Source organism: Cupressus sempervirens, chromosome 3, assembly GCF_028749045.1.
Source record: "Cupressus sempervirens isolate cs-2001-9-10 chromosome 3, ASM2874904v1, whole genome shotgun sequence".
In the NCBI taxonomy this organism is placed as follows: Eukaryota; Viridiplantae; Streptophyta; class Pinopsida; order Cupressales; family Cupressaceae; genus Cupressus; species Cupressus sempervirens.
Window position 1 is genome coordinate 1,042,434,797 of NC_143120.1, and position 21,636 is coordinate 1,042,456,432.

Below are 21,636 nucleotides of genomic sequence, written 5' to 3' on the forward strand. Positions count from 1 at the left end.
TGAGTTTTAAAATCATTATTCATTTGTAAAATAATTATTTGAAGTATAAATTTTTTATATGAAAAATATTATTTTTCATATATATATATATATGATGAATTTTTAAAAATATTTTAAAGAAAATTATGTAAAAATAATATATTAATCAAATATTAAAATATGAATGAAATGAAATAAAATTTTATCATGACAATTAATTCAAATTTTCTCTTATAACAATTAAACTTTTATTTTAACTATTTCTATACAATAAATACAAATACAAGCCATTGAACAACAATTGTTTAAAATTTACAATTTATCATCCCAAAATTATTTTTTATTAATTTTATTAAAAATATAAAAAGATTTTAAAAAAATTTAAAAAATCAATATATGAATAAACAAATTTAAAAACTCTATTTTTTCAATAAATATAGTTCATTATATTGAAGTATTCCAAACAGAGAGACTTTACCCCACCATTATTAATTTTGAACTCTTCGCCCTTTCTTCCACCGTGCATTTTTAAGAATTCCCTGCTTCCATCACTTTTCTCACAATTTGAAGCACATTGATTTTGTTTTTGCTTTGAAAGCCATCTTTCTAATTTAGAAGTGAGCAACTAAATGAAAAAACCCGAGGAAAAACATCGATGGCAACAGAACCATTTTGGCAGAAAATTGCTTCAAAATTCTCTAAAAGCATAAACTATAATATAATACATATCCACACCAGAATGTGGAACTCTAGATGTATGCTATGAGTTCGAAACCCACGATTTTCTGTTCCGAAGAAATTGATGGTATTTTGCGACAAACCTTACTAGTTTTTCTTGCAATCGTACATTGATTTACGTAATAGGTTAGACACATGCATTTCCTGTTTAGGCATAGAGGGAAATTTGAACCGGGCCAAATGAATTTTACACTTCAGTCTATGATATACAGTCCACAATCACATGTTAAACCTTCTTTTCAGACGCTAATTTGGAATCTAAGAAACTTCTGCGAGCAGGGAGAATTGAATAGAGCAATAAATATTTTACATGTCATGAATAAACAAGGCATTTGGGTAGACTATTCCTCGTATGTACCTTTAGTTCAGGCCTGCATTAAAAGGAAGGCACTAGCAGAAGGCAAATTAACCCATGCCCACATTGTGCAAACAGGGTTTACGGCGGATACGAAATTAGAAAACAAACTCGTTATAATGTATGCAAAATGCGGTAGTATGGGAGATGCACAAAAGTTCATGGAGCAAATGTCCGAACAGAATGTAGTTACATGGAGCTCATTGATTGCTAATTATGCCAGGCAGGGCTTTGATGAGGAGGCCTTGGCATTTTTTCATCAAATGCAGAAGAGGGGGATAACTGCTGATCAGTTTACCTTTGCAAGTGTTTTGCCAGCTTGTGGTCACACAGGGGCTTTGGAATATGGTAGAGCAATCCATGGTTGTGTATTTGTGAAGGGATTTTGTTGTGATATTGTTGTGGGGAGCGCTCTTGTTGATATGTATGCGAAATGCAGGTGGGTACAGGATGCACGGAAGGTGTTCGAGGAAATGCCTGAAAGGAATGTGGTGTCATGGACTGCTATGATTGTTGGGTGTCTACAGGATGGGTGTTTGGATGAGGCGGAAGAGCTTTTCCGGAAGATGCCCGGACGAGATTTGACTTCATGGAATGCCATGATTGCGGGGTATGCGCAGAATGGATTGATTGAGGAAGCGAGAAAACTGTTTCGGGAGATGCCGGAGAAGAATGTTGGCTCGTGGACTGCTATGCTTATGGCATGTGCGCAGAATGGGTTGGTTGAGGAGGCCATGGAACTGTTTAATAAAATGCCTGAGAAAAATAAGTTCTCCTGGACTGCAATGATCTCGGGGTATGCACAGAATGGGCAACTTGAGGAGGCAGAGAAGCTGTTTGACAAAATGCCTGAAAGAGATCTGGTTGTGTGGAATGCGATGATCGGTGCATATGCTCAGAATGGGCAGGTTGACAAAGCTCAAAGTGTGTTTGACCAGATGCCTGGAAGGAACTTGGTTTCGTGGAATCAACTGATTGCAGCATATGCTCAAAATAGACGAGTTGATGATGCTCGGAAACTCTTTGAGGATATGCCCAGACGGGACTTGGTTTCATGGAACACAGTGATTGCTGGATATGCACAGAGTGGACAGCTTGATAAGGCCTTGACGCTCTTTGAAGAATTGCCTCAAAGAGGTCTTGTCTCTTGGAATATAATGATTTCAGGATATACTCAAAGTGGATGTTTTGAGGAAACTTTGATGCTCTTCAGGGAAATGAGGAAAGCAGGTATGAAGCCAGACTCTGTTACCTTTGCAAGTGTTCTCCCAGCATATGCCCACGTAGGGGATATTCAACAGGGCAAGGAGGTCCATAAGGAAATACTTAGAAGTGGATTTCAGTCTAATGTCTTTGTGGGCAGTGCACTCATAGACATGTATGCCAAATGTGGGAGAATAGAAGCAGCACGTTGCATATTTGACAAATTGGCTGCACAAGATGTTGTTTCATGGAATGTGATGATTACGGGCTATGCTATGCATGGGTGTGGGAAGGAGACCACCCGACTCTTTGATCAAATGGAACTTGCCAATATTAAACCAGACGGTGTCACATTTGTTGGTGTTTTGTCCGCATGCTGCCATGCAGGCTTAGTTGATGAGGGTTGGCGGTATTTTCATCGCATGACTCAAGAATATGGTGTCACGCCACTGTCAGAGCACTATTGCTGCATGGTGGACCTTCTGGGCAGAGCTGGACGCTTGGACGAGGTACTAGACTTCATCAACAAAATGACAATTAAACCTGATGCGGCTATTTGGCGTTCTTTTCTTGGCGCTTGTAGAGTTTATAACAATATGCAACTAGGACAGTTTGCTGCAGAACGCCTTTTTGAGTTGGACACCAAGAATTCTGCCGACTATGTGCTGCTGTCGAACATATACGCAGCATCTAGAAGGTGGGAGGATTGTGAAAAAGTGAGGAAAATGATGCTAGATCGGGAGGTGAAAAAGATGCCCGGACGTAGTTGGATTGAGGTTGATAACAAGGTGCACAATTTTCTTGTTGGAGATAGGTCACATCCACAAACTGACAAAATTTATGCAATGCTGGAAAACTTAGCTGGGCAGATGAAGGAGGCCGGGTATGATTCAGACACAAACTTTGTCCTCCATGATGTGGAGGAGGAGCAGAAGGAGGGGTTTCTCAATTATCACAGTGAGAAACTAGCCCTTGCATTTGGGCTAATCAACTCGTCCCCTGGGACTGTTATCCGGATTGTCAAGAACCTTAGGGTATGTGGTGACTGCCACTCTGCCATCAAGTTCATCTCCAAGATTGTTGAGCGAGAAATTGTTGTGAGGGATGCTATCCGCTTCCATCATTTCAACAATGGTCAATGTTCTTGTGGAGACTATTATTGATTTAGATGAAATTAAGCAATAACACAATACTGGATAATGCAAATCTTATGCATATTATCAGTTGGGCATGTTACAGATAAAAACATTTTTCTCCATGTTCTGGGGTGGCAGAAGAGTCAATTCTCAGTTATCAATGTGAGAAACTAGTCATCGATAGTCACTCTGCTACTAAGCTCATCTCGAACATCGTAACAAGAAAATATTGTGAAGGATGCTGCTTGATCTGTCATTTAAAAAATATGCAATGTTCTTGTGGAGGCTGTTGGTGGTTCAGATGAATTAAGCCATTAACGAATGTTGAATCATGAAAAGTTTATGCATGTTCTGAGCATGTCACTGGTTGCAAGTGAACAGGTCTTTTTCATCTTCTCGAACCTCTGGGAAATAAAATCCCAGCCTTGCATTTGGTATTAAGTTAATCTTTGTACGAAACAACGTGTCATGCTTAAAATAATGGAGCACAGTTCCTTGATTTAAAGACTCTGTTTCTGAATGGAAGCAAATATCAGAATACAAGAGGCCAACGACAACAAGTAATCGTCAATAATAATTATTGGCTCCAGTTGAAAGCAAACATTCACACTTGACATCATTCAACTTACAAAAACCCAGGTAAATGGTTTTCTTGCAGATCAGTGTGATGTGATTGCACTGTAAGAGGCTCAAAAGTACTCAGTGCAATGAAGAAGTATGCAGCATACATACTATTTTCAATTCTATACTTGCTGCTTATAATGTGGCTAGAGACTGCAATGCTGTGCAATTGCATGGTCTGCAGTTTTGAAATGAATCACTGTCATATACTCGAAGCTTCTTCCAAACCCTCACTGTAGGCGACTCGTGTGGAAGTTTTCAAGAATTCTATAAGCTGTTGGCAACAGAAATCTGAGAACTGATTGTATTGAAAACTGATGGATATTCTTGAGCCTGTTATGGTTTGCCAGATGTTTTAACTGGTGAGTTTCACTATACAGGGAATCTTGTTGGATAATTGAATATGGAAAAACTCTGTTCAATCTATCCCACTAGGTCTGTAGTATAAGGAGATTGTTTCTAATCAAAAGCAATTCACATTTACTTTGTCCAATTTTGAGTGTTTGAAGAAAATTTTGGTGTTCACATATCATATTGAACATAGATCAGAAATTCACGAGTACTTCATGGCATGTTAAATATGTTTTTTGATTAAGGAAGATAGAAGAGCAAGACATTGCTTTCTCCGTGTTATGCATCCAAATGTACATGGGCTTCATTTCACCAGTTTTTTTAATCTTTATAAGATTTAATTGCCTTTTCTCTTTGTTCAGCATTTCTGGAACTGCCTGGTTTTTGGTTCTTTTATTACAATAGTTCTATCTGATTGATATTTAAGTTGCAAAAGGTCCGGTGACACAGAAATATCCATAAATATCAGAATTATTTTCAGTTGCAAATTTACCCCAAGCCTATTAAGATGGGTCTACCGTTGCTATGGAACTTAGTCTGGATGAAAATCTGTCAGAGAAGTTTGCAACAGCTTCTTTCATATCCATTTTAGGGTTACAATGAGTTACCTCTGTTTGTCATGTAAAACAGTCAGAGAAAATTTTCAATCATCGTTCTTTCATATCTATTTCAAGGTACTAATGGATTAATTGTGTTAGCTGTGATGTAAAGATCGATCTACATGATTACAGTAATAAATTCATAGTTTTTATTAAAACTTGCATGTATGAGATATTAAAAGACAGGTTTGGCACACAAAATTTAAAATTTGATTTTGATTAGAGTTTTAAATTTCTGGTCCCTTTGTGCCTTGTTCTTAGCAATCTTATATACTTGAACTGGAGTGATTTTCTTAGAGACATACATCATTTATCTAGTTAGATTATTTCTTCTAGTGAATTTTTTTTTCAGGATTCATCAGGTTCTCAATTTTGCGCCATATATGATCGATCATTTCAGGTCCTAAAATTGCTTCAATCCTGTAACGTTTGAGGGAGTTGGCTTGCAACAAAGTTGTTAAGAACTTTATGAACTTACTATCCAGGAGCAAACGGGCCACAACATCTGGGAGTTTTGCAGGTTCTGAACTTGAAAACATATAATCGTGCAAGATTTTTCCATACTATTTTCTGAATTCACCTTACCAAATTATGGACAATCTTTTAGCTGATTAGGCTATTTACTACAAGATCCTTGACCGGAAAATGTCCCGTCCAAATTGCGAAAAATATACGATGCTGAGAAATGATCAGGAGGTAGGTCAACTGTTTCTCAAGCTCCTGTCTCGTCCTCCTTGCTTGCAAACTTGAGCCGATTAGCATCGCTAATCTGGTGGACAATTTGCTGCTTCGCTGTACGATAATGGACATCGAGCTGCTATGGCCTTATGTCGCTGTAGTGAACTGGCACTAAACCTGGGTATTTTCCGACCATCTTGATGATGGTCTGTAAATACAGTGGTTTGCTTGTAGGAAAGCTGCGAGTTTTGTTTTGGAACTGTCAAGAAACATTTGGGCCAAACACAAGGTATTTATTTTGTCTATTTTTCAGCATATCATGTGCTCTGTTTGGATTTCTTTTAGCAATAGGCAATTGTTTTATCAGTCTGTTCTTGTTAAACAGTAGAACAACTCTACATCCGCACATTTAAATCTTCTTTGTCCTATACTTTGGGGAAGAGTAAGGAATAGAAATCAATGAGTGTTACTGCTTGTAGATTTTTTTAGCATTGTATGGTAAAGATAATCTTGCCCATCGTCTATTTAGTGGAATTTGAGTCACGTCTTTAAAGTAGGGTATATGATATGTTAACAGTCAGATGATATTGCTACGTCAATCCAGACAAGTAGACCTAGGGTTTCAAGCTAACCATATCTCAAATGAGAGGAAGGTGATGTTTGAGGACAATATCGCAACCCACCTCGGGCCTTATCTTTACATGTATAAATCTGTACTTTCTTGGAAAACTATTTTACAAGTTAAGCAAAATCAGAAGTTTCTCAATAGTTCCTCTATGAAGATAGAAGTGGTAAGTCGGTAATAATAGATTCAAAACAGGGGCCGATTCTTCTGCCTCTATTTCACTCTTCTGCTCAACCATGCATCCATTTCTGCTATTACCAAAGTTCAGAAAGCTACCAACGATTACTTCTTCCTTTCCCCATGCCCATCGCCCCTGTTTCCTGTAACTTGACCCTGTTCTTCATGCATAATGCTGTACCCAGAAAAAAAAATGTTACTATTATGGAATTTCTCCTCAAGCTTACCTGTACATTGGCCTTCCTGCATGTATTGTCAAGAAAGGAAGAGTTCTGGGGACAAATGTAATTCCTTGGTAGTCAAAGAACAAAAAGCCTTGGATGGAATCCCCTGAACTCTGATCCGCAGTATGTATGAAGTTGCAGTTCTATTTGTTGTCTGCACATTTTATTGGGGCCATTCCTCCACTGGAAGATTGAGACTGTTGGGCACTTTATCCACTGTAGAACATAACTGATTCCAACACCAATTTGATATGATCCATTAGTTGCAGTCACTTGACAAAAGATCATCTGTTATTGTGCCGATCTTAGTGATTGTCCCCAATATCCAGGCTTGTAACTTGGGTCAATTGAGCTCTAAGATTAATCAACCCAATATCATTTGATCATATCAGATCCTCTTTTTAGTAACCAAAAGAACCCAGGTGGATTGTCAAAGAACAGAAAACCTTGGTTGAATCCCCTGTATCCTGATCCACAATATGTATAAGGTTGCATTTCTGTTGGTCCCCTGGACTATATACTGGGGCTAATCCTCCATTGGAAGGCTGAGACTATTGGGCATTTACCCTATGTAGAGCTGAACTAATTCCAACCCCAATTTGCTCTAGTCTCTGAGTTGCAGAGCCACTTGCAAAGCTCATCTGTGAATGTGTCAAACCTATTGATTGCTCCAATATCCAGGCTGGTAACTTGGGTCAGTTGATCACTAAGATTCAGCAATTCATAATAAAAATCAATTTGATCATATTACACTTTGGGCGTTCTGGACTTGAAGCCCAATTGTTGGCGAGTGAACCTATACCACCACCAGGGCTTTCAATTGTATAACACAGATCTTGTATTCTGTAATCTTTTGTGTTGCCACAGTTAAATGAACATTCTATCTAAGAAAATATTGTATATTTACTTTTATGAATGAATCAAAGTTCTCAAACTCGGACCTGACCTTGACTAGGCTAGGGTAACTCGACTCATGAACCAGCTTGGACTCAGTAGTGACTCGGCAAAAACCCTTGAAACTTTTATGAAGATTTACCCTTGCCTTCAGCCTTTTGCTATCATATATTGAAACCGACGGGTCTGACCCGGCTTGCCAACCTCGACCTGGGAGGGCTGACCCGACTCGCCAACCTGGGATACTCACCTGACTCGTGGAGAGTCTGGGAACCATGGAATGAATGAGTCAAATTCTATTAAATATACATATTCACAATGAAAAGATACTAAATTCTTACTGTGGCAGGATTTTTATGGCAATGGCCTTCTGATAGATTTAAACTATAATTTTAATTATATGCTAATGAATTTTAAATAGTTAAGCATCATGTTAAGAATGATTAGGATAGCAGTATTGAAATCTATGGCACTTCATATCTTCTTGTAATGACGGAGATGATATTCTGGATCCAGCTTGTAGCAGGATTTCTATCCATTCAGTTTACATCCTGCAATCATGAACCAACAAACATAAGCAGTAGAATCCTGCAGTTTGAATCTCTATAATGGATCTTGTTCTGTTGCTATTCTATTATATTTGTTGTTTTTGGTGCTGTTATTCATTTGATTACCTGTGTTTTGATCATTCCATCCCACAGACAAATGAAGAAGCTTGACTGCAGACCATGTCTCTCTGGTGAGAGTAAGCTACACAGTCTTTCCATGTCAGACCTTTGCAACTGAAATATTCCCTGAGGATGATGATGCAGAGGGTCTTCTTGATACCCTTGTGTACTGAAACTAATGGTGATTCCAATTACAATCTTCAGGTTGCATTTGTATCATGGTTTCATAAATATCAGATAATGATGACTGAAATGATTGGTCTCAATGGTTTTGCTCCAGATGCACTTCTTTGAACTGTTCCATGCCTTTAAGGGAAACACTGATACTATCATGACTTTATGATTTGCAATGATAGTCATGTTTGCCACTGTATTCTTTGGCCTTTTAATGCATTGAAATATCGGACTTTACTTAACTATTTTGAGGTTGATCCTTGTTAAGCATGTGCCTGATATAGGCTTCTGCAACCAAATTATATACTAATTTAGATGTTTTCCCTGATGACTTGATTGGTATTCTTTTCATTATCTTCGATCTATGGTTTTCATTGTTACTAACTTACTGCTGCTCATACATAATGACTCTTTGAAATATTCCTACAGTGTTCCCTCTGTTCTTTAAATGTGATCATTATCTGTCTTTTTTACCATGGCATTCCCATGATGTATATGTGCCTTATTTCTCTCCATATTTATTCTTGGTAGTATCACTTCGATAACAGAATGATCCAAATGAGCTACTACACCTCTATACCACCAAAATCATTCTGTGTATTGGTTCTGCACTTAACTGTAGCATCTGCAATTGCAGAAAGATATAGCTGTGTTTTATCCTTTAACACATTTCTGTCATTGCTCTCACTCCTATTAATTTCCCTCATTTTATTCTTACTACCTGTGCCTGGACAAGAGGTCTATATCCTACTTTAACTAGTCAGAGCTACTGCTGCATTTCAGATCTAATGTGTTCTTCTACAACAGCATCCCCTCCCTTAATTTATCCATGGCTATGTATAATAGGTAACTCTAAAATAAGTAGAGTGGAATGATTACAGTTATCCCCCGCATTCATGCAAATTCCAAATGCACATGTATGTTGTTAATCAACACCATATGAAATATATAAGACAGTCTCCAGGGAAGCACACTTAAGAATAGGCATTTGTTCATATCCCTTAGTTTTTTATTTACTTCGTTCTTATTGCTCCTCCTATACATTCTGTATTTATTCATTTCATGCCCTTTATAAAAACTTTGAATAGCATCTGCAAGAACAGAATCTGACACCATCCTCCTTTGGACCATATGTTTTGAGTCTTTGACAAATATTTTTGGTCTGCATATTCTAGATTGTAAGAGTTTTAGTGCATAGAAATGGCATGCATGGTGGAACCATGGGTTTTCATCATTGGAGTAAAGTTCACACTATTATCATCTTATTTTTATAATGCAAACTCATCTCTGCTTGTTACAAATGTTGTCTCACTATGTTGTAAAATTGTAAATAGTATCTTCATCGTTGGAGTAAAGGCCACAAATATTGTCTCACTAGTTCCATCAAAGTCGGTAATTTCATCTTCAAAGCAGGGATGTTGCTTTTTAAGCTGCCCTATTAAAAAACTCACGAGAATCTCCATGATTTCATATTTTACAAGCACCTTTAAGTGTGAAAGATTCCGGAGTAGGTTTTCTTCCCTCTTACAGCGAGCAGTTTGTTCCATATCCACAAGATCATACTCTTTTCCACCGTTATGTGAGTTGACTTTTTTCAGTTATTTTTTGCTCTTTCTTTTGATACCGGAATCACACAGTTTGTGAACAATGTGACATTTGTTATTTGTTTTTCCTAAATTGTAAGTATTTTGGAGTTTTGATAGTTTTTGTGGTATTAAAATATGTAAATAAACAATCCATGGAGCTTTGCATTTGTAACTGAGAACTTGAAAATGACTGATTTGCTCTCTCTGTTATCTTCTCTCTAAAGTTTCTCATTTCATTGAATTTCTATGGATTCTGGGGTTGAAAAATCATTGTATCATATAAATTCATTTAAAATTGCTTATAATTAGCTCTTATTAGCATGCTTTTTAATCTTAAACTTTAAGCTGACCTATTTTGATGCTCTGTGTCTTTTTTAAATGTGCTTTTGATGCCCTATTTTTATTAAAAAAAACATTTTTGACTATTAATATTGACTTCTGCACAAGTTGATCAAAAATAAATATTAGTCGAGACTCGAAACTACTGCTTGCAATTTTTTAATTTTTAAATAATGGAATCTATGAATGAGTTCACCTAAATAATATATATGCCATACTGTTATTGGGCGTGGGGCAGATGTTTCTCAGAGAATGTTGGTTAGCGAAGTGCCAGAGAAAAGCTTTGCATTTAAATATGATGGTGATGTTGAATACAACAGAGATGGTCTTGTTGTTCCTTATGAGTTTATGTTTTGCAGGATACTTTGTTTATATTTTGTCATTAATATTGATGATGCACCTAACACCATCCACAAATCTGGAGCGGAACAAGATGAGCGTCTTCAAAAACTAGAGGAGACTATAATAAGCACCAAGCATATTGTATTGACTGTTAATGAAAAATTAGATTTGCAGACTCATCTTCTTGTATGATCTTTTTGCACTTCATTGATTTCATTTCATGGATTTGGTTGACTTGAAGGCATATAACATCTAATGATATTCATTAAGGGTTATAATGTTAAGAAGTATTGTTTAGTTCTCATGTCACCTTATAATTTTTAACAAGACAAGTTAGATCAAGATGTTGATGCAACTGGTTTCCTACTACAGGTTTAGCTGATTTTCAAAATTTGTATAAAAAATAAACATGTTCCGTTTCACTTAATAGTCTATAATCTTTAAGGTTTGCCTCATTGCTGTGTCTGCATAGTGTAAATTCACATTTCTTAAATCATACACGTATAATGTAGCTTGGTTGTGCTGAGAAAGAAGGCAAAGAGCAGTCGCTCATCTTGTTTGTCTCCAGACAAAGTGTGTATATTGTAAGCAAGAGGGTCGAGAGTATATTTTCTTTCAATTTTCTTGATTCTTGTGCGTGATTAAGATTGCCCTTTACTTGGTCAACTGCTCAGTCAGCTAATTCTAATTATACATTATAATCTATGTTCCACGGAGTTTCCGGGACGGGGACGTTTTAGGGGACGGGGACGTGTTTCCGGTACGGGTACGGGTCGAAGCCAAAATTTAGGGGACGGGGCATCAGGGGACGGCGATTAAAAACATAGGGGATTTTTTTTAATATAGAGACAAAATTCAAATATGTATATCATAACATTGATAAACCATTCACCATAGACATTTTAGAAGATAAATACATGGAATATTATCAAATGGCAAATACTAAGTGCTTCCATTATAACAATATCACATACATATATAGCAAAAATTAAAATGCCTAAAGGCTTCAAGTATCATGCTGAAATCAGAATGAAATAAAGAGAAGTCCAACTAAAATAGTTAGTAAATAGTAAATACCGAACGCAGTCTTGCCTCACTAAACACAATCTTTGCTCATTGCTGCTACTGCTCTTATGTTTTTTTCCTTCCTCTTAGCAAGTATGTTAAATCGAAAAATGAATAGAAGAGTTAGTGTTTTAATGGACCAAATATGGGTTGCATATTGTTATTATGTCTTTAAGATGACTAGGGGCCACACGAACAACAAAAATTACGAAAAAATGTTTGTTTGGGGATGGTTTGCCTTTACCAGATTGACTGGAAAAAAGGGGACGGCCAGCAGTTTCGGGGACGGATAGGGGACGGCAAAACTGTCCCCGATACTGCTGGCCGTCCCCAAGTTTCCTGCCCAAAAAAATTGGCCGTTTCGGGGACGTTTCTGAATTTTTCAAAAAAGGGACGTCGCAGGGTACGGCCAAAATCCGTACCCGCGTCCCCGTTTCGTACCCGGTACGGGTACTAGGGTACAGAGGCAGGGGACGCGTCCCCGTGGAGCATAGATTATAATTTGAGAGTCCTTTAGAAATTGATTCTATAAGTTTCTTGCATTTGACAGTGGCTCCCATAAAGCCTGTTTGCTTGTGAGATGCTTGTTTGTTTACCATTTTAACAGATCAAATAGTTAAAAGCATGCACTGTCATTTGGTATTATTTATATTTATCGTGCTTGAAGATGCATCCATTACCTCGGGTAATTACAACTTGAAGACCAAGTGTTAAAGAATAGTATTTGATAATCTCCTAGAGTGCCAGAAAATGTTCTATAGTTATACTGTTTTTAATATGTTGTTTGGTTAGTGGGGCATTATCACTATCTTCACTTTTAAAATTGTTGACTGTTTTTGGAATTTTACATTGGATTTTTATGGTGTAAAAATAATGAAGCCAATAAATTTCCTGGTTTTTTTCCATGTTAAATGAATTTTACCAGGAAGAAGCCTATAAATCATCCTCTAAAACCATGTACAATGACTGAACCATCCATGATTATTTTGTAGTAACTACATAAACTGGAGAAACCAACCATGCAACTTTGCAAGTATCTTGCCCTCGGGTGTGGTCCAATCAAGAATTGCCCAAATCTTCTCGTGATGCACCTAAACCCATTTGGGTGTTGATGAAATGGGCGTTGATGGAATGAACTGAGTAAAAAATTGTCATTCCAAATTCATATTTGGAACTTCTTGTAAAAGATAAGTGTGATTCCATGATTCCTAATAGCTCGTCCAAATGTCTCAAATGTTCCTCCCACATCTTGTTGAGTATGTCATCAAAGAACAACACAAACTTACACAACTGCTTGTTGAAGATGTGGTTCATGCAAGATTAGGAGGTGGTTGGAGCTGGTGAAACCAAATGACATGACCAAGAATTCATAGTGTTCATAATGGCAACATAATGTTGTCTACTTGACATTTTATTTCCTCATGTATTTGGTAGTACCGAGTATAGACACCTAAACCTGATTACAAAAGTAAGTAATTTAGTTCTCTCCCAAGGCATTATTAATTAAATATTTAATATCTGACTAATTTATGTCATTTCCTAATCAATTAATTAAATATTTAATATCTGACTAATTTATGTCATTTCCTAATCAATTAATCTAATTAATTGACTATAGTCCAACTAATAGATCAAATTGACAACCAATAGGATGATTATTAATTAAATCCCTCTTTCTCTATTAAATTAAATAATTGCACAATACCTATTTTATTTAATTTTCAAATTCCCTTTTTGATTAAATAATACCACTTAATCAATCCCCCACTCTAACTTAACCCTTAGCCAAATTCTACATCATGTTGGCTCCTTATTTGACAATATTTCAAATACCTTAAGAGAATGCAAGAAATACCTAGGAATTAGCTAAAGATCATGATAGGTAATTCAATGCAAGCCAATAAGACTAACTACATGATTTTAAGTCTTCTTCCCTATGAATTCTGCAAGATTCAAGTAGGTATTCCTTGAAATTTATCACCATTTTTCTTAACACGAGTATTTATCATAAATTCCATTATAATAGATAATTACCTTTAATTCTTCTAATTTAGAAATGAGGTGAGAGATGCACACTAGCTAATTCTCCATTCCCTACACCTTTCTAAATCAAACACAGGCTAACTTTATAGATCCACATATTTATGTATTTTAACACTGTGTAGCTTAACATGACTTGTCCAATATCATCGTATGATCAACACTTTATCTAATTGGGATATTTACTCACAAAGCTTGACCCATCAATATCAGATTTGTTCTATCACTTCGTGAAAAGAGAATCAATACTCATTTTCAAACCTCATACTCATCAGAATCTCCTTATAATAGATTCGATTCCTCTTAAATCATACCAAGGATTTACATAATCAATTTGATTAACAACAAGGCATGAATCAAGATATACTTTAAAATGGATTACAATTGAAATCTAAGATACTTATCATCAAATCTCATAAAATAGAAAAGTAATACAAGGAAACAAGATCTAAATCAAGTGACTAAATATTTTTGCTCTTGTACTAATTTGTTTGAAACAATACAACCAGCCAAGTCTCAACCTCTGTAGAGTAGAATGACTCAAAGTAGATTGAGAATATTGTAATTCTATATGTGTATTATATGAACTAGATCAAAAAAAACTTCACTATATAATAATGGACCGACTAAAAACAAGAACATAGTATTCTTTTTTCAAAATTCAAACCCTCAATCCCAATCTTGGAAATCATTTTATAAGCAAGGATTGCAACAAGCTTCAAACATGGGAGAGTGATAGACACGTCTTCTAATAATAGGATATAAAACATAGTTACAAAAGAGATAAAATGTCAACATCAACAATTTTACAAAACAATTACTAGACATACAATTGACAGATTGCATATTTCGAAAGCAATTTCATAATTTGTTCGGTAGGCATATCCATAGTGGGTGAACCATAAGAGTAAAATACCTTGTTCATATTACTGCTTCTTTCCTTTTTTTTTCTCACTTTTTTCTTTCATTTGTTGATCCATTGTCCTTCTCAACTTCATGAGTGACCTTCTCTAGAGGTTGTGTAACCTTTTCTATTTCATCTCGACCCTGCGCCTAATCTTTAATTGCCACTTGTGGGTCTTCTATTTCAGAGCATATTTTGTTAACCATTCATCATAAACAGTATCATTAGGCCAATTAAACTCCACAATTCCCTTTTCTATGCAAATAATATCTTTCCACTTTGTCTTCAACTGTTTAACCTAAAAAATGTAAGATTTGTTAAAATTTCTTGCTTCTACCATTTCCTCTACAATGTCTGTGAATCAATCAATATCATCATTGTTTATTATATTATTAATTCTATTTCTTAGCAAGGCATATTGTTAGAGTAATAAAGTTTTTCTTATTAATTATTAATTAAATCATATTGATTTAATTATTAAGTAACTTATTATCTCTAGTTTACTTAAGCTAAACTTTAGGCATGTAATAACTAATTCTTTTAATAATTATTATCATGCAACCTAAGTTTTACCTGTTAGGGTTTTGATGTCCTTTTATAAGGATTGATTTCTTTGTAATTTATTCATTCACTTTTGATAATAGCAATTTCTCTTTTTGCTCATCAAGAATGTCTCATTTATGGATCTAGGAATTCCCACCTCCATAGTTTTTTGCTTCTCTCTTTTGTGACAGATATTTGCATGCAGGTGATTCTTTAGAGCTGTAGGGTTGATCTTTCACCAACTTCAACATGGTATCAGAGCTTTAGATCTTCATGCCCCTATTCTATTTATGAGAAGTTTGGGTTGGCTTTCAGATTTGTGCCTTTTTTTCAAAAGATTTTGATATTTAGAACATTTTTTTTTGGATTTGGGGGGTTACTGATTTTCGAGTCACTTTGAGCCCAAACAGACATCACCGTTGAGCTTAGAGCACCCAAAAACCCCTATTTTCATATAAAATTTGTCCAATTTGGACACAATTGGAATGTAAGGCAAAAATAATTGCTCTCAAATTGGGCATGTTTCTCAAGGCAACAATTTTATGATTTTTTGACACAGAAATTGAGGTTTCTAGTACAAAAATTAAGATTTTTGGCATGCTTCCCAATGCAATTTTGTATGAAATTGTCACACTTTCTAAGGCAAATTTTGCTACAGGACCCTCACGCTTCCTAACACAATTTCTAGTACAAAATTGACATGCTTTCCAAGGTAATTTATGTATTGGTGGACACATTTCCCAAGACGATGGTTTTGTATTTTTCCCTAAATGCTCATTTTTGACCTACTTGAGAGTTTTTGGCCATAACTTGCTCATTCGGACTCCATTTTTTGCAAACGAGATATTATCAGAAAGTTGACTTCGAGCCCGTCATGCTGGTGCAATTTATTTGGACTTTTGACTCTATTTGGTTGCTAGTTTATGCAGTCAAAGTAGAGGTTCTATTTTGCATTGCAGAAGACATATCTTGAGACATTCTATTTTCCAGATTCTGCTCTAGGCACATCCCATTTAGTTTTTAATTTTTTGAAGTTCGAAGTTCGATATTGTTACTTCAAATGATTTTTCATAGGTTGTACTATCTCTTGTATCAGCCTTATGTCTCTTTTGATCTTTGTTGACATTCTTTTGTAGTATTTTTGCAAACGCACTAAGATAAAGTGTTACTCTATTGCATTTCAAAATCTTATACATCTTTGTGTTTTGTTGTACTCGCACCACATTATAAAGTGCCTTGGGGGATTTCATGTTGGCCATATTCACCATATTCCTTTGTCAAGTGAGTGTTCCTTCCATGACATTAGCCTCATGATGTGTCGATGATATGTGTCATTACAAGTGTTTGTACTTATTTTGCACTCTCGATGTTCCCAGTTCTTCTTTTTGCAAGAGATATTGCATTCATGTCTTACCTCTCAGCATTATTGGGGGGTTATGTTGGTTATATTGCTTTCTTGGTTCAATGGAGTGAGATATGTATTCAATATTTGATCCTATGTACTAGGCAATTGTAGTGGCTGGATATTGATGCATTTTGGTGAGATGGATCATTTAGCATATATACATTCTTTCATTCCTATTTTTGGAGGCCATGAAGATACCTTCCATGTTTGATTGATAAGCTCTTCAGACTTAGTCTTCTCTACCTGGTCATGTGGTATAGATTGGAGGTTCTTTACATCAATAGTTTGGCAGTGTTTGCAGCTTCATGCTTTAGTGGTGATCTTCATGATCATCTCTTTTGTTCCTATCTTCTAGGACATTCCCTAATTTGGAGGCTTCTTCAGTCCTTCATTATTTCCATCTTTATTTAGAATAGGCTTTTTCTCATGTGGTTTTCTCTATTTCTTCTCTTTTCAGAGCTTTGGTTGTGCTTGGGTACCTCATCAGGCCTTGTTTGCCAAGACCCAAATTTATTTTCAATAGTAGTTTCTAAGTTTTTAGCTACTTCCTAAGTTTATCTTTAGGGGGGGTGTTAGAGTAATAAAATATTTTTTATTAATTAAATCATATTGATTTAATTATTAAGTCACTTATTATCTCTAGTTTACTTAAGCTAAACTTTAGGCATATAATAATTAATTCTTTTAATAATTATTATCATGCAACCTAGGTTTTACCTATTAGGGTTTTGATCCCCTTTTATAAAGATTGATCTCTTTGTAATTTATTCATTCACTTTTGATAATAGCAGTCTCTCTTTTTTGCTCATCAAGAATGTCTCATATATGGATATGAAAATTCTAGCCTCCATAGTTTTTTACTTCTCTTCTGTGAAAGGTATTTGCGTGCAGATGGTTCTTGGGAGTTGTGGGGTTGATCTTTCATCAACTTCAACACATACAAATCTTCCTCCCATTCCTTAAAAGCTTTTAGACTGTTATCATTATTGAAAACCAAGCAAAAAATAAGGAAACTCTTATTCTCATACTTGGAAAGATAAAATGTCATATTCCTCTGAAGCAACTCACTGTTTAAATCAAACTCCAACAAGAGAACTACTTGATCACATGTTTTTTTTAATTAAATCATCAATATGGGCTTTATTTACGATAGTCATGCATATGTTGATCATCTCTGCTTCTCGGCCGACCCCTCTATTCAAAATCCACCTTAGCATATCCTCATTGTCATCAAGAGATGTCCCAATAAATAGAATTTTTGATATCTCATGGTGGAGCAATCTAGTATCAATTTTTAATGCAAGGTGTAAAATGGTATCCCTCACCTTCTCTTCATATCTCTACATCACCTCCATTTGTGTAGTCTTAAGCTCATTCTTTTCTTCCTCAATTCCTTCACCGAATGGTTCTCTAATATGTAATGGAGTTTGGGGAAGCTCAATGATTGGGCTAGTGGGGGATGGTGGAGTCGATGATGATGCAATCATCATCTGAGATGATTCACCTATTGATTTTTGTATCTCTTGTTGTTTTTCATACATAGCAACAATCCTTGAAATTTCACTAATCCTTCTTCCCCTCTCATCATAAGCTTCTAACACCTCATATTTGACATTTAGATCAATAAATTTTTGTTTGTCTTTCCTAGCAATATCTAAGTTAAAATCAATCATTTCTTTATTCATGAGGATTGATTCTACATTATCAGTGTCCTCCACCCTGAACTCCATCAGGTTTCCTATTTGGTCCATGTCATCTTGATTTATCCCTTTCCTGCAAGGGCCATATACCAAAGCTCCATGATCTTCACTAAACTTTACTCCCCTATGGGCTTGACTAACTTCTTACATTCTATATCTTGTATTCTTTTCTTTCCTTATAGCATCAAATACCATATGATGAAGGGTGCTCCCCTTAATACCATAAACACATAACAGAAACAAAGAAACAAAAGAAATTGAGAGAACAAAATATGGGCTTCTTATTATCACCACAAATGCAAAATTACAAAATTCAGAATCACAATATGCTAACCCACATGGGTTCCTTCATTATAGTAATATGCAAGACAAAGTTGTGAACTATCACCTAGAGTTGTGCTAGACAATGTTCAGGAATTTCTTAAATAAACAATTTTATGCTGCCTAGGAAGGTTTTAGACACTCAAACTTAATACCTAGGGTTGATAGACCCTAACAATTCATATAGAGTTGGCCAAATATACTTTTTGACATTTATTTTAGAAGTTTCAGGTAGCCCAATTTCAGAAGACCATAACTCTCGAACCATTGCTCCAATTGGCTATTATAACCACTTTTCGAAAACCTCAGCTATGATCTATAGGCTCAGATTGATACAAGCACCCCTTTGTTGAGTTTTTGGGTCTCATCCTCGGCTTCTAAGGCCTTCAAAATTGAGCCTAAAGTTTTTATACCAAAATTACACATCAAAAATCTATAATAACTTTATAAATACATATAACTTGACCATGAAACTCCACTAACAAATTGATATAACTAAAATGAACCTTCACCACTGAAATTAGAACATTTTGAGCTCGTATGACTGACTTACTAAGTAGCAAGTCTCCATAGACAACAACTTTGCACTAAGACAACCCTAATTGAAACAACTAAAAGGAAATATTTTGAGTGATGCAAGATTGCTCTTACACCCAGGATGCTCCTACATCAGACACTTAGGGTAATTTGAGAAGTGATCTTGTCATATCTCAAGTATTAAGAGGAAAACCAAGATGGTTAACCTCTTCCTTTTCTAGCCATGACAAATCTTCAACTAGCCTCCCTTTCCATTTGACCAGGTATTCTTCATAAGTTTTATTCCTTGTACTTTTTCCAACATGACTGTCTAGTATCTCCTCAATCTCTTTTGTAGTTGAACTAGTTGCTGGAATACTCTAGTGCACTTCTGCAACTTTATCCCCATCACCTCCTTCATGGTACTCTGTCAAATCTGAAATACTAAATACTGGTGAAATATTCAATTCAATAGGCAATTCCACTTCATAGGCATTTTTAGAATCATGCATTTTCACTATCTTGCACAATTCAAACTCCTTCATTTTCAGCTTATTATATGTACCCACTGGAAAATGCTCCTTTCACAAATGAACCATGACGCCATCTCCAATATGAAATTCCTTATACCTCCTTTTCATGCCTACCTTAGCCTTATACTATGTATTTGTCTTGATAATGTGTTTCCTCACCTCCTCATGGATATTCTTCAAATGTTCTACAAATTGTTCTACTTTAATACTACTTATCTCTACGTTATCCAACTACATAATCTCAAAAGCATTTCTAAGACTACTCTGATATACAATCTAGAATGGAGATTTTCCAATACTCCTATTGACATAATTATTATATGCAAATTTTTCCTGTGGTAAAATTAGATCCCAACCTTTTGGCTTGTCTCCAACCAAGCATCTCAGCAAATTTCCCAAACTGTGATTCACAACTTTGTCTGCCCATTAGTCTATGGATGATGTGATGAATTGAACTTCAAATCTGCCTTCAATTTCTTCCACAATGTACGTCAGAAATACCCAACAAGCTTGGTGTCTTGATCTGAAACTATACTCTTTGGTAGACTATGCAGTGTCACCACTTCTTTGAAAAGCAACTCTGACACATGAACATCATCACTAGTCCTCTGACAAGGAATGAAATGTGGCATCTTTTAAAACCTGTCAACCACAACAAAAATAGAATTATGCCCTCACTGAGTCCTTGGTAATCCAAGAACAAAATCCATGCTGAGATCCTCCCACAGTTTCTCTTGTACAGATAATGGCTGATACAACCCTGTATTCTACTTCTCTCCTTTCACCATCTGACATACTCTTGCAACTTTGCACAAACTTCTTCACATCTTTCCATAGATATAGCCAATAATAGTTCTCAACAACCAAAGCAATGGTCTAATTTCTCCCAAAGTGTCTAGCCAATCCTTTGGTATGTTTCTCATTGATGAGATTCTCTCTCATTGAGCTTCTAGGAATGCATAACTGACTTCCTTTGAACAACATACCATCTTGGATTATGAAATCCAACCACTTCATCGTATCAAGTGTAATAGGTTTTTAACAAGCCTTCCATGCTTCACCAAAATTAGGATCCTCTGGATACAAATTTTTGAGTTCCTTGAATCCAACCACCTCAATCTGCATTTCTGTTAGAAAAAGTTGTCTTCTACTAAGAGCATCTGCAACTCTATCAGACTTCCCACTCTTGTGTTTCAATAAAAATGTGTAACTCTGCAAAAACTCAACCCACTTCAAATGATTTTTGTTCAATTTTTCTTGATACAACCCTATATTCTACTTCACTCTTTTCACCATCTAACATACTCTTGCAACTCTGCACAAACTTCTTCACATCTTTCCATAGCTATGACCAATAATAGTTCTCAACAACCAAAGCAATGGTCTTATTTCTCCCAAACTATCCAGCCAATCCTTCGATATGCTTCTCATTGATGAGATTCTCTCTCATTAAGCTTTTAGGAATGCACAACTAACTTCCTTTGAACAACATACCATCTTAGATTATGAAATCCAACCACTTCGTCCTATCAAGTGTAATAGGTTCTATACAAGCCTTCCACACTTCACCAAAATCAGGATCCTTTGGATACAAATTTTTGAGTTCCTTGAAACCAACCACCTCAATATGCATCTCTGTTAGAAAAATTTGTCTTCTACTAAGAGCATCTACAACTCTATTAGACTTTCCACTCTTGTGTTTTGAAACAAATGCATAACTCTACAAAAACTCAATCCACTTCAAATGCTTTTTGTTTAATTTTTCTTGACTATTCAAATATTGAAAAGTTTGATGATCAGTATATAAAACAAATTCCTTAGGAAGAAGATAGTGTCTCCACTTCTTCAATGCCTGAACTATACCATAAAATTCTTGATCATAAGAAAAATATTTTATTTTGGCATCATTCAATTTCTCAC

General features: G+C 35.7%; 1 protein-coding gene across 3 annotated transcripts; it reads left to right on the top strand.

Moving 5' to 3' along the window:
• The first annotated feature begins 538 nt into the window (after positions 1-538).
• Positions 539-8,667, top strand: LOC149570292 (putative pentatricopeptide repeat-containing protein At3g13770, mitochondrial). Of its 3 annotated transcripts, XM_089822926.1 has the most exons (3): positions 539-4,394; positions 5,383-5,949; positions 8,282-8,667. In XM_089822926.1, the coding sequence occupies exon 1, from the start codon at positions 853-855 to the stop codon at positions 3,436-3,438; it is 2,586 nt and encodes an 861-aa protein (XP_089679052.1). In that variant the 5' UTR covers positions 539-852; the 3' UTR covers positions 3,439-4,394; positions 5,383-5,949; positions 8,282-8,667. The 3 variants fall into 3 exon arrangements, with proteins under 3 accessions (XP_089679052.1, XP_089679053.1, XP_089679054.1); XM_089822927.1 differs by lacking the exon at positions 5,383-5,949; XM_089822928.1 differs by lacking the exons at positions 5,383-5,949; positions 8,282-8,667 and having other exon boundaries at positions 539-784; positions 1,151-4,525.
• Positions 8,668-21,636: the final 12,969 nt, after the last annotated feature.

Bases quoted from the DNA above. Each gene is read 5' to 3' on its own strand.
- LOC149570292 (XM_089822926.1), top strand. From the start codon at position 853: ATGCATTTCCTGTTTAGGCATAGAGGGAAATTTGAACCGGGCCAAATG.